The 15,788-nt window shown below is 40.3% G+C and overlaps 1 protein-coding gene across 1 annotated transcript in view; it reads left to right on the top strand.

The window, feature by feature from the left end:
- The window catches only part of BANK1 (B cell scaffold protein with ankyrin repeats 1), a 160,724-nt gene extending 146,714 nt beyond the window's left edge, over positions 1-14,010 (top strand). The window contains exons 12-17 of the mRNA XM_074589473.1: positions 742-810; positions 3,019-3,200; positions 4,834-4,897; positions 6,404-6,474; positions 9,865-9,914; positions 12,873-14,010. Coding sequence (XP_074445574.1) covers positions 742-810; positions 3,019-3,200; positions 4,834-4,897; positions 6,404-6,474; positions 9,865-9,909 — 431 coding nt within the window. The 3' untranslated portion in view covers positions 9,910-9,914; positions 12,873-14,010. The remainder of the gene's footprint in view (positions 1-741; positions 811-3,018; positions 3,201-4,833; positions 4,898-6,403; positions 6,475-9,864; positions 9,915-12,872) is intronic.
- Positions 14,011-15,788: the final 1,778 nt, after the last annotated feature.

Raw genomic sequence — 15,788 nt, 5'->3', positions numbered from 1 at the left:
CATTTGCTGCATTGCAGTGATGTCAGAAAGATCACTTCATGGGAAGGAATTACCATAGATTATCAGTTTGTTTAGCTAAAATCAGAACTGAGACTTAAGAAGGAAGGCCTATATGGCAGTAGCTAAGTCAGAAACCGAGCAATTCCCACCTTCTGCCTTTTACATGTGCTGCCAGCAAACGTTTGACTGCAGCATTTCAGGGCGTATCCAGGCTGGCTGTACTCTGGGCACCTCACAGCAATGGGGATGATGGGCTACACTAATGGAGTAAGCGATCGTGCGCTGCTGTTCCTAGTGCTTGAATAAAGTAGACAAAAATACACACATACCCTTTCTTAAGCCGTGTCATTATTCTCACCTAGTACTATTGGTTTTTTCTGCCTTAGCTTTCCCTGTAAAATAAGAAACGGGCTACGGTAGGTGTCTGTACCATGTGAAGAACGCCAAGATCCAGCTGTTTTTTCTAAACAAGCAATACGTTAATGTGATAAGTCTATTTTATTTTCTTCAAAGCTTCTTGTCATGATATCTGTAATATCAGTAATCCTCTCATTCTGTGCAACAGAACAATTTTTCAAGTAATTAGCATTAGACTGACAAGTGGGTTGAGAAGTACTCCTAGGCTAGAACAAGACATTTAGTCCAGCCTGCTTTCATGAGCCTCCTTCTCTGATTCAGAATGTGTGATGTTGTTTATTGCCGTTTTTCACCAACTTCCTTATATTCTTAATTTTTTTGTAGTGTTTCAGCAAAAGGCCACTCGAGTGCTCAGTGACAACGACAGGATGTACTGCGACGCCAGGAAGCCTGGTACAGAATTTAATTTAGCTTTTTAACTGCCTTGATGCTTTTCAGTAGAACTAGGAGAGATTTGCTGTGACTTGGTTTTGACTGATTTAGCATCTGTGTTCCCACATATGATTTATATCCTTAATGATATCGCAGCATTAGGAGATCAGATTAAAGAAAGAAAAATAAAAGTTACAGTCTTGTGGGAAAGATTTGTAGAGTCAGAGTTACTTTATGCTTTTCTATTTCCTTCCCTCATTGTGATTAAAACCAAGAAGAGGAAGGCCAGGAGGGCTCAGCTGTGCATTAGTGCCAGCCGTGGAAAAGCAATAGCGTGGGGAGGAACAGTTCTCTTCTGGGTACCCCGACATCCATGTAAAATGGACTCATGGCAGTCCAGTTGTTATTTGAGTTGTAGCACGTCAAAATGTTGCTACCATAAATTGCATTAGTGGTACTCTAAAATAATTGACAATGTTATGTACAAAATGCATGAACACCGAGTGATGACTTTTCCTCCCTCTTCCACTAACAAGTAACAGGTCAGGATTAAAGCATGCAGAGCAGCACGTAATCACCTATTTATTTCTGCAGTGGGGAACTGCAGCCCCCAAGTGCTACTGACACTACTTTTCATGAATGCTAAACCACTTAGGAAAAGAATACAGGACCTTCTAGGTCTTGCTATGTTGGAATATTGGTAGCATACCTCTGCAAAGCAACCTAGTGGCCTTTTATGATGGAGTGACTACATCAGTGGACAAGGGAAGAGCTACGGATGTTGTCTATCTGGACTTCTGTAAGGCCTTTGACACAGTCCCCCACAACAACATCCTTCTCTCTCAATTGGAGACATATAGATCTGATGGGTGGACTGAGGGTGGTGAAACTCTGGCACAGGTTGCCCAGAGAGGTGGTAGATGCCCCATCCCTGGAAACATTGCAGGACAGGTTGGACGGGGCTCTGAGCAACCTGATCCAGTTGAAGATGTCCCTGCTCATTGCAGGGGGGGCGGCTGGCCTAGATGACCTTTAAAGGTCCCTTTCAACCCGACTATTCTATGACAAAACAAGAGTAGGTTTTTTGGGTCTGAGGAAACACACACACACACACACACTTTTGCTGATATGATAAATGCCGTTTTACCTAAACTGGTCTGATTTCTAAACAGTCTTCACAGATGCAAGGCATTAGGGTCATTACTCCATCAAAATAGAAACATTTAGCTGAGGTGCAGAAGAGTACAGATTCATGCCTAATATGTGCTAGTATGATCAAAAGGAGGGAGTGGGAGAAGCCACAGTAGCTTGTTTTTGAGTCCCTTGGTATATTTCCCTTTGCACAGTCCTTCCTCTCTTAAAATAAAGATATTGTTGCATAACACAGCAGAAAAACTGACCCAAATCATGCTTACAGTTTAAACTTTTATCCTGGCTGCATTCTTTGTGCAGTGAAACAGGTGCTTTATGGCACCTTTGCAACAGCCTCGTACTGGGCTGCTCATGTGTTCTGGATCGGCCGTTTCAGTATCAATACCCTGGAGAAAGGCGGTGCTACACCTTCCTGGGCCAGGCTGTGAATCTGGTAACACGCGTCTCCCTGTCATTTCTCTTCAGTTGTGCACCCGTGTTGTAATCTCTAGGAGGACTAGGCTGTAATGTTTTCTTGTCGCTGCGATGTATTTAATAATGTGGGGGAAGGAAATCACGTAAAATTTCAAAATGCTTTCTGCCCAAATTTCAGCCCCAGCTTCTGCGAAATGTAATGTGTGAAGTTGGAGAAGGAATGGGAAATAAGACACTGTGGATATTTTTTGTCTTAACATAGCAACAATTTCCTTTAAAATGTCGGTACTATAGCTTTAGTGCTAGAAGGAAATTCTTATTTGAACTGACACTAACGGAGAATCCATGGATCAGGGCAATAGTAATGAATGCAAAGTTTAAGATGCTACTCTGTGGCCAAAGGGTAATGGTATAATCTTCATTGATTTGTTGCATTTCTCTCATTGAAAAAAAACAAAAACCCCAAAGAAATGAACAAAACTGAACAGAAAGAAGAAAAGGGAGGGAGGGAGCCACCCTAAAGGCAGTATGTTTTCATTGATGGCAGATTATAAAATCGCTGCTTACATGCTTTTGTCAAAAAAAGTGCTTGCATCATAAGGAGAAAGGAATGAAAAGGGTTAATAATATTTTCTACCTTTATCTTTCTACATTTTGTGGCAGCACACAGAGGCCACCTTGACACAGTAAGTGATAGCACTGTGAAACACAACAGCCGTGCTGAGCAGGAAGAACTCATCCACTTGCAGGAACAGGTGAAAAAGGGGGCAGTTTCTGCGGATGGTGCTCTTGACAGATTTAAACAGTGGCAGAATGAAAAACAGAGACTACAGCCCACTCGACAGGTATGAGTCTGATATTTATGTTTCTTGACAGGGAATCTTGATCAGAAGTTCCAAAAAACAAACTCTTCTATTTTGACTCCTACATGTGAGGTCAGAAATAAAGAGTCGTGATTTATAGGCCCATCAGCTCACAAGGAGCTTGCTGCTTATGGTTCTGAATCTTCTAGATATGTTTCCACTGTTGTTTGATGACTTGAGAGGCTTCCTGAATTTATTTTGCCTAACTTCAGGTGCTGTTGCGTTTGGTTAAAATCCTGAGTTAAATGTGTTCATCTGTTAAGACTTTTGTTCTAAACTGCTAGGCGATGCTTAGGTCTATGCATCTTTTATGAAACCACAAACCTTCATAGCTGAAGAAACTAAATGAGCTATTGAACAGTGTCAGCTAACAGAAACATAACTATTTCAAGCGTACATTGTTAATATATATCGACTTACATCAGGCTTTATGCCTATCTAAAAGTGTGGAATCGACTTAGTGAAATTCCCAATTGTTAGCAGCGCTGTTCAGCTCCTTTATAGTCAATGTATGGAGTAAATTGAGGTGCACAAAACCAGGTTTTAAAAAGCCCACACACTGAGTCACTGAATTGCATCAAAGCTAGAAGCTAAGGAGAAAGGCACGGTGAGGAGGTTTGTTAATTACTTTTAACAAGACAGCTGGAGGAAGAGGTTATGCCCTCATTTTATATGAGGTCATGCATTAACAAAAATATTTTCTTGTTGTCCTTTAAGTGCATTTAGTAGAAAGAGGAAAACCAAAGCTAGTCTACTGCTCTACAGAGTGGGAGAGCTAGCAGATGCTGCCGACGAGGAGAGATTAAATGCTCTTTGTGTTTCCATTTACTGAAGAAATAGCATGAGCTTTGTCATCACAGTGGAACACTCAGCAGCAGAAGTGCAAGGGCTCAGGATGGTGTAGGAGCCCAGTTCCCAGGCCGGGCACCAGCAGCACAGCACAAGCTGGTCGGCAGCAGTGCCAGAGTAGGGTGGATGCCCCCTTCCGAATTTGCCTGCGGCCAAGCACGCAGGTGGGAGTTGCTGGTATTGCTCTGTCAGTCACGGGAATTACTTGTGGAGGAAGATGATGTTTAATCTGTGCAAAGATGGCAGCACTAAGTCGTAAACCTGTATTTCAAGGAGGATTTACTTGGTCTGTTTTCATCGCTTTGAGGAAAAAGCTACTTTCTAGTGGTGGTTTATAACCTGCATTGCATGTGGGACTTTTTTTTGGGTTCGTACTACGAAAAAGTCTTTCACTGTTACCCCAACAAGAACATGATAAAATTACTTCATGATATCACTGCAGTTGCCTGGTTCTCACTGGGATTTTTGAGGAAAAATCGCTTGTCCAAAGCAAAAACTCCCAAGCCTAATCTAATGCCAGAATTGATGTAACTTACTGATAGGAAAAACTCCACAAGACTCTTAGGTCTAAAATGTAAAATTAGCATCTACTTTCAGTGCGTCACAGACTTTTTTCAATCTTTTAAAATTATTTTTCTGGAGAGAGAGAGAAACTTGGTGTTCAGAATGCTAAAGACTCCAACTTTATATAGTTACTCATTATTTCTACAGTAAACTTCCGGTACTGATTTCTGCTGCTGGTTTTATGCTTGTTTTTTACTTACAGGAAAAAGCGCACCACCTTAGAGACACCACTGCTGGAAACAGACTGGAAAAGGAAAATCCGAACGGTAAGTTGCACTTCCTTTGCCTTTCAGAACACTGAAGCCTTGAACTGTAGGTATACTGCAAAGGTCTGATCCAAAGCATATGCAGATTTTTGGATCAGGCATTGAATTTGTAATGAGCGTTTTTTGTATCTGACCACATTTAAATTATTTTAGTGTAATCAGGCCTTCAGCGGGGTCAAGATTTCATCCCAAAGACGAGCTCACTGAGAGTTAATGGGGCAGAAAATTTACTGAGTCTTTGTGGCTCAGCTTTTCTGTAGCCCACTTCCTACTGCTTCAGCACAATTAGGGTAGATGATTTCTTTAGGACAATTCACTTGATGACTTCAATATTTTATTTGTAAATCAGCTATCAATTTGCACTTGCAAATTCTTGATGAATTTTCCACTGCTACAGCATTTTCGTATTGTGAGTCATTAATAAAAGCTGTACCATTGGTCATTTAAGATGCTTTTTTCCCTTTGTGATTGAATGTCATCTGCAGCAGTATAAATCACCTGCATTTCCTGCAAATGGTTTTCTCTTGTTATGAAAAGATCGTATGAGATGGTATTGACTTTAGGCCTATGATTTCTGTAGAATTCAGTACATAAGCATTCTTGGAAGGGAAATTTCGTATTTCTTTTTCACGTTGGAGTTAGTACCATTTTTATATCAGTATTTAAAAGTATCACCTAAACGTGTTATTTCCTTACTGCAAGAGAGAAAAGTAATCCACAGTGCTGCTTTCATTATTCTGTTAGACAGCGTTATGTTTCTGTGGACTTGTGAGACGCTGTAATTAAGGTAAATTCTTCCTGGCCTAGTGGCCGAGTTGCAGTCCGTACCATTTATATTTCAGGTTTAATATCCTCCGTGGTTGGCAGGGGTACAGCATCCTGAGCACATGAACAGGCTCAGTCCATAAGCCTTCAGAAGGCACTCAGAGCCCGAGGGCCTGGGATCACTGCGTTTGTTCCTACGCTCTGTTTTCTATAGGCTCATGGAAGGAAGTGCTCATGATGACATGAGGGTGATTCTTGGAAAGTATTTGTCTGTAGGGCTCTCCTTTAAGGCCACATCAGTCCTGCCTCTGTAGCTGGCTGGTTATTGAATCATACCAGTAGAAACATAGTATCAACACTAGAATTGTAAATTTTGTGAAATTATCCAGTAACTCAGATAATGATCGCTATGTTCCCTTCTGATCCTAACCTCTCCACCCTCCGTTACACTGTCTCATAGCCTGTGATGCATATAAATCAGCAGCTCCGCACTGCAGAAATACAATGGGAAGAATCATTATGGAGGCCCCTGACTTGTCCAACTTTATTATCAGTGCACTTTATTATCAAAGATTTAGATTCTTGAAAATAAGACCTTCTAAAAGATGGAACTGCCTTTACAGCTGGAGGCATGTTGATGGCAAGAGTAAAAGAAGGATCTTAGAAGACCACTGCCTCAGTCCAGACATAAATAAACTGCCTGAAACAAAAATGATAATCACATTCTTTTCTCTTTCATAGTTCCTAAGGAAAGCAGACCAGAGAGCATTCATTTTAGAGACCTTTTGTTCCACGTGCCATATAATAAAGCGGTATGTATGAATATTAGCAGTTCTCAGATTTCTGGTTTTTACATCTGTATACAGACTCCATCTGTACCTTTAAAAACATGGGCCTCCCTCTCCAGATTCCATGTTTGACATCAGGATTTGGATAGCCTTTTTTGTAGACAGTTTTTGAGGACTTGATGGAGGATTTAAAGATACCACATCAGAAGCCTGCTAGAAAAGGAATTTGATTTTATTTTAATGAGAAAAGAAAATATCTCCTATAAATTAGTATGGAACATGATTTTTAGTTTCTTGGTAAGTTTGATCTCGCCTCCACGGTAATGAAAGTTATTAATGATAGTGGCACTCAATTCAGTCTTCCATTATAACATTTGATGCTATCTCGAAGTTCATGTCTTATTTTGCAACAGTTTAATATAGGACTGAATAACACCCAAAAAAAAAAAATCAACTGCAGAGCAAAAAGTTCTGTCACTCTTGGAGTGAAGTATCTACAAAAACCTATTTTAAGAACAACTGAATAAGGACTAAGCATGTAGAATGTTCATTTGCAGAAAGTACAGGCACAGACAACGATTTAGCTCATTACTATATAATATATGTATGGTCTTGCCCATAGACATTGATAATATCTTTTTTCCAAGAAGGGAATCAAGGTGTTAGCCAGCAGAACAACAACAACAAAAAGTACCTTTAAAAAATTTCATGGAAATACATAAATTATTTGGGGACAAAAGCTCTGTTTTGAAATCTGAGCGGCCCAGATTTTGTAAGATATTTACAGTTTTCCATGGCATCTATCCTGACACCAGAGAGGTACTGAACGGGTAGTACCCTATTGCCTATGGGAAACTTTATCTATAAGCGAGGCTTATAACTATTTGGAAAGCCGCCTGGCCAACCGTGAAATACTACAGAGTAGGAGACAAGGAAGAATGGAGACAACAGAATTGGAACAGTTGAGGTCTCCTGGGAGGCATTACCAAATGGGGACAGCCAGAACACACCCACAGTGCGGCGGATGTGTGCTGCTCTCACACTAAGGCGGACACGTGCTGCTGCTGCGGGGTCCCACAAGGCCTGAGCGTAGAAACATGGTTAGGCCTCAGCTTACTCTGTGGTAACTGATTCCTTGCCTATACCCTTAAGCATGAAATAAGGCTTGAGGGTCTTGGGTTTGTGCATGTCCACTAACAGAATGAATGGCAGCAGCTTAGACAACATTTATGTAAGGTTGACTAGACAAGTTTCATTTAAAGTCTTAAAAGATAAGCAGCTTTCATATGTATTCCATGTCCATACTTTCTAGCACACAGGAATTTTTTAAAAACCTGTATGATGCCTGTCACATCTTTGGACATTTGAATTCCCTATGTGAATCTCATTTAGCTGTTTCTGAAAATGAGATTTCAAAATCTGCCTTCTATTGCAGTTACATTATGGCACCTTATGTGCCACATCCCACAGATTTAGTCATCCAGCATCTAAAAATAAGTGCAAGATTGCAGAAACTACACAAAATGGTTTGAATTGCTTGTAGTTGGCTATTCCCTCCTAGCTAATCTCTGTAGAACCTTGAACTTGGTCTTTAGCTAGTATAGTGTAAGATTCCTCATCAAAACCGGGAATGACTGGTGCTCCGTTCTCCACTCTTGGCGTAGCAAGAATTGAGTAGTAGGTGTTGCTGCTTCCTTGCTACGTAATGAGCAAGACAAAGGCCACAGAAGACAAACTATAACACAGATGGACTTCAGAAGAGCAGTACTGCCTTAAGCAAATGTTAGGCTTGACTTTTTTATTTTTTTTCTTATTATTATTATTTCAATGACAGCAACTTACATAATAGTTTTAAATGAAGGTGGGTCTTGGGAAACTTGTCAGATGCTTAAGTAGTCCTCCAGTAACAAATATACTCGGGCAAACAAGCAGCTCAGTCTTTGCATCTGTTCCGGTCTTGGGATCCTTGGGGAGACTGGCAAGGTAGGTGGCCTACTGTGGAAAGGTCAAAAGCTTTTTCCACAGGCAACTCAACTGAAACCATTTATTTCTTAGCTGTTACAATCAGTAGGTACTTAGACTGAAAACAGCCTTCATATCCTATCCTCAACTTTACTCTCCGTTGCTACAGACTGTTTAATACTGACCCACTCCTGAAAGGCACTGCAAACAGCCAGGTCATCCACTGCAGCAAAGGCATCCTCCACAGAATTTCTTCTTCCAGAGTTTGATTTTCGATTTGTAGGTGCCTATGACAGTAAAGCAAGTCTGAGTTAATTAAGTTTGCTCAACCAGTTGCCAAAGACCAAATCTCTTCCTCAACTTCATCCAAAAAACACTCAAAAGAGCACTATGCACCTTTCACAGCCTGGCAGGTTATTGATTATGTTGCTATCCTAAATGTCTGGCTTCACTCCTCAGCCCTCATCAGCACCTTGTTTTCAGTCCAAGTTGCTAACAGATTGCTTATTCATCAGTTGATGCCACTCCAGCTTGCAGGTAGTGTCTCATCGGAGTTCCCTGAAAACTATAAAAGCAGCACTTAATTTGGAGCACGTGTCCATTGTCCACAATGTCCATTGTCTCCGATAGGTCAATAGGAAGATGAACAGAGATAGACCCTAATTTTGACATTTGGATCCATGGGAACTCAAGCTTCTTTACTCAACCTGGGACAGTTAGCAAAGCTGAAATAACTTGGGATCCTGAAGTGCGTACAAGTTATGTGCGGAGAGTGAGGAAGTCATAGAAGAGATTATTTCTTTTCTTCATGACTTCAACAGTATGGATTTCAATCAGGACCTCTAGTCTTGAAGCTACTTGGTAGTTGTACTAGTTTACAATAGCGTACAATTTACAATTGTAGTTTACAAATGGTCATTGGTAGTTTGCGATAGTGTCCAATGGACTTGTGAAGCTACATTTTTAGCCTGGCTTATTTCCAGTTTCGTAAGTATTTTGTAGCTTCACATCATGCTCAAATTTAAAATAATGAAAAATAACAAAAATCAGTTTCCTGCCCATTTGTCACCAAATCAGGTCTTCGTGAGACAAGGCCACAGTCAAACTGTTGACTGAGGCGTTCACCAAGACAACTGAATATCCCTGTACCCCTCAGCCTCTCCTAATTGCCACCAATAAAGACCAGCCATGCTGTTAGAAGTAAGATTTGTACAAAATCCACCTCATGTCATTCTCCCACACAACACCTGCCTATTTTTGTGGATGTCTCTTGCTCCCCTGCTCCCAGCGACACGTGTCGTATTCACTGTGTTCACATTTGAAGTAAAACACATAAAAGGTGACTCATCCTAGGTACGTGTTTTGTGAATTATTCACCTTTGAAAGAGATTCTGCACTGGCCTAATTTGTCATTGCTATACATGACTATTAATTGCATCTATTTCTTTTTAGTCTCCAAGTAGGAACCCAGCAGACAAGGAACAGATGCCTAATTAACAGAGGTAAGAGCATGCATATGAACACACACAGACATTATTTGTCATGGAAACTAATGCTTGTGGAAGTCCTTTCTCTCAGAGTGCATTTCTGTAACAAAAGAATGGAAGTGCATTTCGGAGGTCTGATTTCACAAGATGAACCTTAATCATCCTACATTCTGGTTTATACTAGAACATTTTTTTTGTCAGGCGTCAACCTATTCTTGTTACTGCAGGGCAGATTTGCAAGCAGTTAGACACTTACCTGACTTGTGGGTGCAGCTGAAGAGAGCTCCCATTAGTTGTTGCAACTAGTTAAGCTTATGCAACTAAAAGCTGTATTAGAGTGTAGTCCTACATACGGATCACACATGCAGTATCGAACCCATTGAGTATCGAAATAAAGTTGAAAGGTGTAGATGCAAGGATGCGTCCAGAAATGCTGATTAACCAAGAGACCAATGGTCATTTAAGTGGTGGAAAGCTTGCACCTCATCATGCTGTCCCCACAAACAACAGAATTTTCTGATGTTTGTTGTGTTAGTGATTGTGAGCTTCTTGGGTTTGGGCATCTAATGAGATGTTTAATAGTTGCGGGGTTTAGTTACTATTTGCTACCTGTGTGCTTCCATGTATATCTCATAGTAGTTTTAAAGCTGTTATGTCCGCCTTTGAATGGAACTTGATCATTAGGCTTGCTGCTAGGAGATAAAAGTAAATAAATCTGTCTTACGGCATTTTGGGGGGGTTGGTGGTGGTTTTTTGTGTTGTTTTCTTTTTTTTAAAATCAGTTCAGTTTTCAACATCTGTGCTAACTTACCAGGAACTGAATTAGATCAGTATCTGAGGTTGTAACTTTGTGAATTATCTTGGACTTATTCTGAGAATAGGGTACAGTGAAGTAATCACCTGGAAACTTTCTTATTTTGCTAATTCCTCTGAAAATGAAGGAGTCATGCAACCTTTCTTATGCATGGAAGGATAATCATTAAAAGTTTAAGGCCGAGAACAAGGATGTCTGCATTCTGTTAACGTATGTGCAGATCTTTTCCTTGAGATTTTTAACAAATTTCCAGTCCCTTGGTTTTCTTAGGCACGGGATTTCTTCAGTTTGTTGATCTCTGCAAGGACAGTCTGTGGTGAACAGCTCCAAAAGTCAGAGTTAGATTTTCTTCTTCCGTTTCCTTTCCTTCAAGCGAGCTTAGGACCCGAAAGTTTCAAAATTAAAGTTTTCCATTTTAGATTTGAGTAGTATTTTTAATTTTCCATTAAATAATAGTTTTACACATTAACAAAATGATACAATTTACTCCTGATGACAAATGTAATTTTGAAGGCTTTGTTAGCTAAGCTACTTTGATTCAGTTTGCCTCTCCCACTTTTCCAAGTGGAGGGAATGACATTTTATATAGTTGTAATGTTATTTTTGTGGCACTGAAAATGGATGATGTTCAGGGAGGTCTCTTCTGCCGCCCTTCTGTCATGTAAAGGAGAGGGCAGTTGCTCCTTGTGAGAACTCTGTTTCCATGTCTCATTTCTGGAGCCAGCTGCCCTCCCGCTCACCAGAATACAGTACCCACACCATAAAACAACAGGTACCTCCTCTGCTGCTGCTTATCCTCGAAAACACTTGTTCAGGCCCCCCCTCCTCCAAAGTTCTCACAAGACCTCAAAAATGAGGTGACCTGAAAATGAAAAAATGTCACTCCTCCTTCAAGAGGCAGCTCAACTCCTACATGGGCTTTCCTAACAACAGAGCCGTTTCCTTGCGTGGAGCTGCAGTCACCTACACTAAATGGGTAAAAAGCTTTGAACACCAAAAACTCTGAAGCTGGAGAAAACTATGGTGAAAAATTTGGTAATAGCAGAGGTGCTTATAAATTGCAGATTGCGAGAGTGAGATGAATCATGCAAGGGGGGAGTGGGAATTACCCCTGGGATCAGAATAGGTGATCTCTGTCACTTTCAGAAAATTGTTCTGTGGGAGAGAGAAGGGGAATTAGATGTGGGAGAACTTACAAAATATGATTTATCCAGCACATTCAATCAGTTCTGTTTGTGAATTATCCACAACAAACTCCCAGGTTCTCCTCTTCTGCAAAGCACGGCCTCTCCATAGCTCTTTTGCCGCTTTCTGTCTTCAGATGGGTTCAGAGGCCTTAAAATACCATAGGACTAAATATACTATTATTTGAAAAGCAAAGAGTTTCTGTACAGCTGCAGCACACGAGCCTCTAAAGTAGTAGAATGGAAAGATTAAAAAAACTTGACGGTTTGGGGGCTGGGGGTTTTTCTTCTCTCTTTTACACCACTTTCAAGGAGATCATATGCACAGGAAAATAACAGTGTTGGAAAGGGAATGTTCATTTACCTGCCTGCGCTGCATAACATGCGTTTAAGGTGAAATTCTAAAATCCTCTGAGAAACTAACTCTATGTCTGAAATGTATGCTTTCAGTACAAATGCAACACAATGAAGTCTTTTTTTTGTTTTGTTTTTTTTTAAGACTCCAGTATTTTTTCTAAAAGTGATAAAATACATTTAGTGGTGTACACAACAATACTGTGTATACATCTTAGGAAGACTGGACCTTTCTTGTAAAAAAAAAAAAAAAAAAAAACCAAAAAAAACCCCCGACTAATTGCAGGGAGATTTTTGCGTGTTTGATTACTGCAAAAAACTGCTGATAAACCATTCAAAAAACTACATTTCTATTTCTAATATTCTGACTCTCCAAACAGCTGAGCCTCCGCGTGCAGTGCAGAGTTGTTAGCTATGTTGCTCATGCCGACCCGTAGATCATCACACTTCCCTCATGCAAGGGGGGAGGAGAATAACAGAGCCGAGATCCAGCTGGTGGATCTGAAGGAGTAGACTGTGGGTTTGATTTTCTCATTTCAGCAAATACAGTTGCTTGATCTATATTCTAAACAAACATGGCCAGTCTATGGAGTATCGCGCATTTCTCATTATTTCTTACAGTGCCATTCTTCAGCGGGCTGTGCATCGCTTTCCTCTGCTGGGCATCCCACGGCTCTCCAGGCTGCGCCCTGGCAGCCTCAGGCTGCGGCACAGACCGATGTGAGACAGCTGCGTGATCCGCGCTGCGCTTTCCGTGTCTGGGAATCTCTCACCTGGGCCAACTCTGGAAGAAATCCAGTATCGCTGAAGCAAATTAATAAGACTTCTTGTAAAGTCAGCACTGAATTTTTTCTTTGCCAATTTTTTTTTTTCCAAGATGCCAGCTGAGAAGTTAGATATATTGCGTGCTTTGGTTAATAATTTTTAAACTCATTTCAGTTTTTTCCATAATGCTTGGTAGTTGTTTAAAAGTAGGTTTTATGCACAAGAGAGGAAGATAATGAAAAGTTATGAAGATTATGAAGTTATAATACATAAAATTTAGGTTTTACTTTTTGTTAAGACGTCTTTGTATAAACTTTGTATATAAATTTGTTTTTCCTAGGAATAATAATTGTACTCCATTACTAGTTTAAATAATTGTACTCAAAGTAAAGACAATTTCTGAAGTCAAACTATGTAAATCAGTACTAATTATCTACTAATTCACTAAAGTGATTACAAGAATTTGGTTTACAAGGAAACTGTGTTTTGTTTAATAAGTTCCCTAAAGTGATATCCAGACAAAAACCAAAAGAATCTCTACTGCACGTAAAAAGCAGAGAGTAAGGGAATAAATATGGTTAATGGATCTAATGATCTGCACAGTGATGTATATACTCCAAAATGTAAGTGAGCATGCGACACTACAGGAGTACGCAAGATGACTTGCCCTATTTCATACACACAAAAAAGGAAAAAAGATCTCATGCAACCTGCAGAGAGGAGGTAGAGGAGAGGATTTTACCTTTCAGATGAGTAGGAACTTAAATAGAGTTTCCCCACCCTAGTTATCTGAGCTTTGCACAGCCTTCCTAAAACGCCAGTAAACATGCTGTTGGCCTCCGCAGAGATCTTCATCTTTACTAACCTCTTAGTTGTGCGTTAGTCACAGACATCTTTAGGAACCTGAATTGTTCATAGCAAACCTCCCCTCAAGCTCTCAGTAGTGTTAAATCTCTGCTTTGCATGTACTAAGAGATTCTTGCACTTAAGGTTCAGTTAGGAAAAACTGAAAACTACTTATAATCAGAGACTCTTAAACATAAATAAATATTGCTACTTAACTTCCTGTTAGTGTGACACCTACATTTGGAAGAGGGGAGTGGATGTGATGTTCAGACTTAAGAGTCTTGAGGGTCATATTATTTTTCCAATTTCAAAAATTATTGTGCCAAGAATCATTACAAATAAAAATAAGCCCAAAAAACAATGTTGGGATTTTAAAATAATGACAGTATCTTGCAACTTTGTATCCCACATATAGCTCTAGGCTAATTAAACTTCTATTTTAAATGGGCTGATTAAACATTTTCAGGAAATTATCTGTTCTTTGGGGAAAACCCCCATTTCTGTTAGAAACACTCCCACAAATATGCAGATGTATTGCTATGAAGTCGTAAGTATTCAGTGACTGCTGTTTGAGTGTGGCAACACAGCCTTGTATTCCATACAAAGGCTGCTGGAGAGCTACTTGAACCACAGCAAAAACCTGGAAATATATGATGTCTCCCAGATCTGGAAATACAGTCAGTGTCTATGAACAGGGGGACATGAGCCTGTCGGGCTTTATAGGAGAGGAGCTGGGATGTTTTAAGACTCACCTGGACACGTGGAAATGAAGCGGGGAGAATTACTTGGAAATCTAAATGTGTATAAGCTGGTTTTTTTTCCCTTTAAGAGGTTCCCCTCCAGCCCCCCAAAAAAACATTTATATTCTTATAAACCTAGCTGTCAATGTATCCCCTGGCAAGCATTCCTGAGGAGCCAACGTATAAATTGAAAAGAGAATACAAATCATGAAAAGTTTCTTCGTGTCAGTACCTGGAGTCTTTTCAGAAGTTTGTTGCTTGTTTCCGTCGCAGAGGAGATGAAGGGCCCTTTCTTGAGGGGGTCGGAAGGATCCAGAGGCTCCCTGTACTGCCGAGGCAGTGGCTCCTCTGCACCAGTGAGAGGGCACCTGGAAAAATGTAGATATTTGAGATCAATGGTAAAAAAAACTAACACAACAGCAAATTTACAAGAATAAAGCGCAGGAAGTTACATCAAGGAAACGCTCTGGGGTTCCTAGGGAAAAGAAAGTGTGTAACAATACAGCAACAATGCCAAATATACAAACTTAGAAGCCAGAGTATAGTTCCCCTCAGGAAATAAATAAAAAAAAAAAATTAAAAAAGCACAGTCTGCCTATGTATGTACAAGTATTTGCATCTCTAATGCATGGTGTGATACTCCACAACTTCCAGCCCAGGGAAGTTCAGGATTACGCAGAACAAAGCAACTCTCGTGCTCTGCTTTTGCTGCTCCCTGCAAGCTCGGCTCTACGTGCACCAAAGCACCAATGTTACCGGTTTCGGCAGCGGCCAAGCACAGCACCAATTCCAGTTGGGAACACAACCAAGGAATTCCCATTTACTAAAAACTAAAGCACAGAAGAAACTATTGCCTTGTTACGGGGTAACAACAGCAAAGAGGATTTTAGAATTTTAAAGGCCAAATTCAAGCCCTGGCACCATCAGTGAGATTTAAAAGGCAAAAAAAGCATTAGTGATCCTTGACCAGGAAGGGTAGGAGAGGGCAGGCTCAAGTTTTTCATCAGTGAAGCATTTGCTTATTAGGGAATTTTCATAAGCAAGCTTTAGCCAGTGAAAACATTGACAAATTTCAGGCTAGCCCTCCCAGGCAACGTGTTTGCCTTTTTTTTTTTTTCCTCCTCCTTTCCCCCTTTTTTAATCTCCCCACAATTTTCTAAGGCTGTGTCATTCTTTCAGGCAGCAA

The sequence above is a fragment of the Larus michahellis genome, chromosome 5 (genome assembly GCF_964199755.1).
Source record: "Larus michahellis chromosome 5, bLarMic1.1, whole genome shotgun sequence".
NCBI classification, from domain to species: Eukaryota; Metazoa; Chordata; class Aves; order Charadriiformes; family Laridae; genus Larus; species Larus michahellis.
The sequence above is the reverse complement of the archived record's forward strand: the minus strand, read 5'-3'. Positions and strand labels throughout refer to the sequence as shown.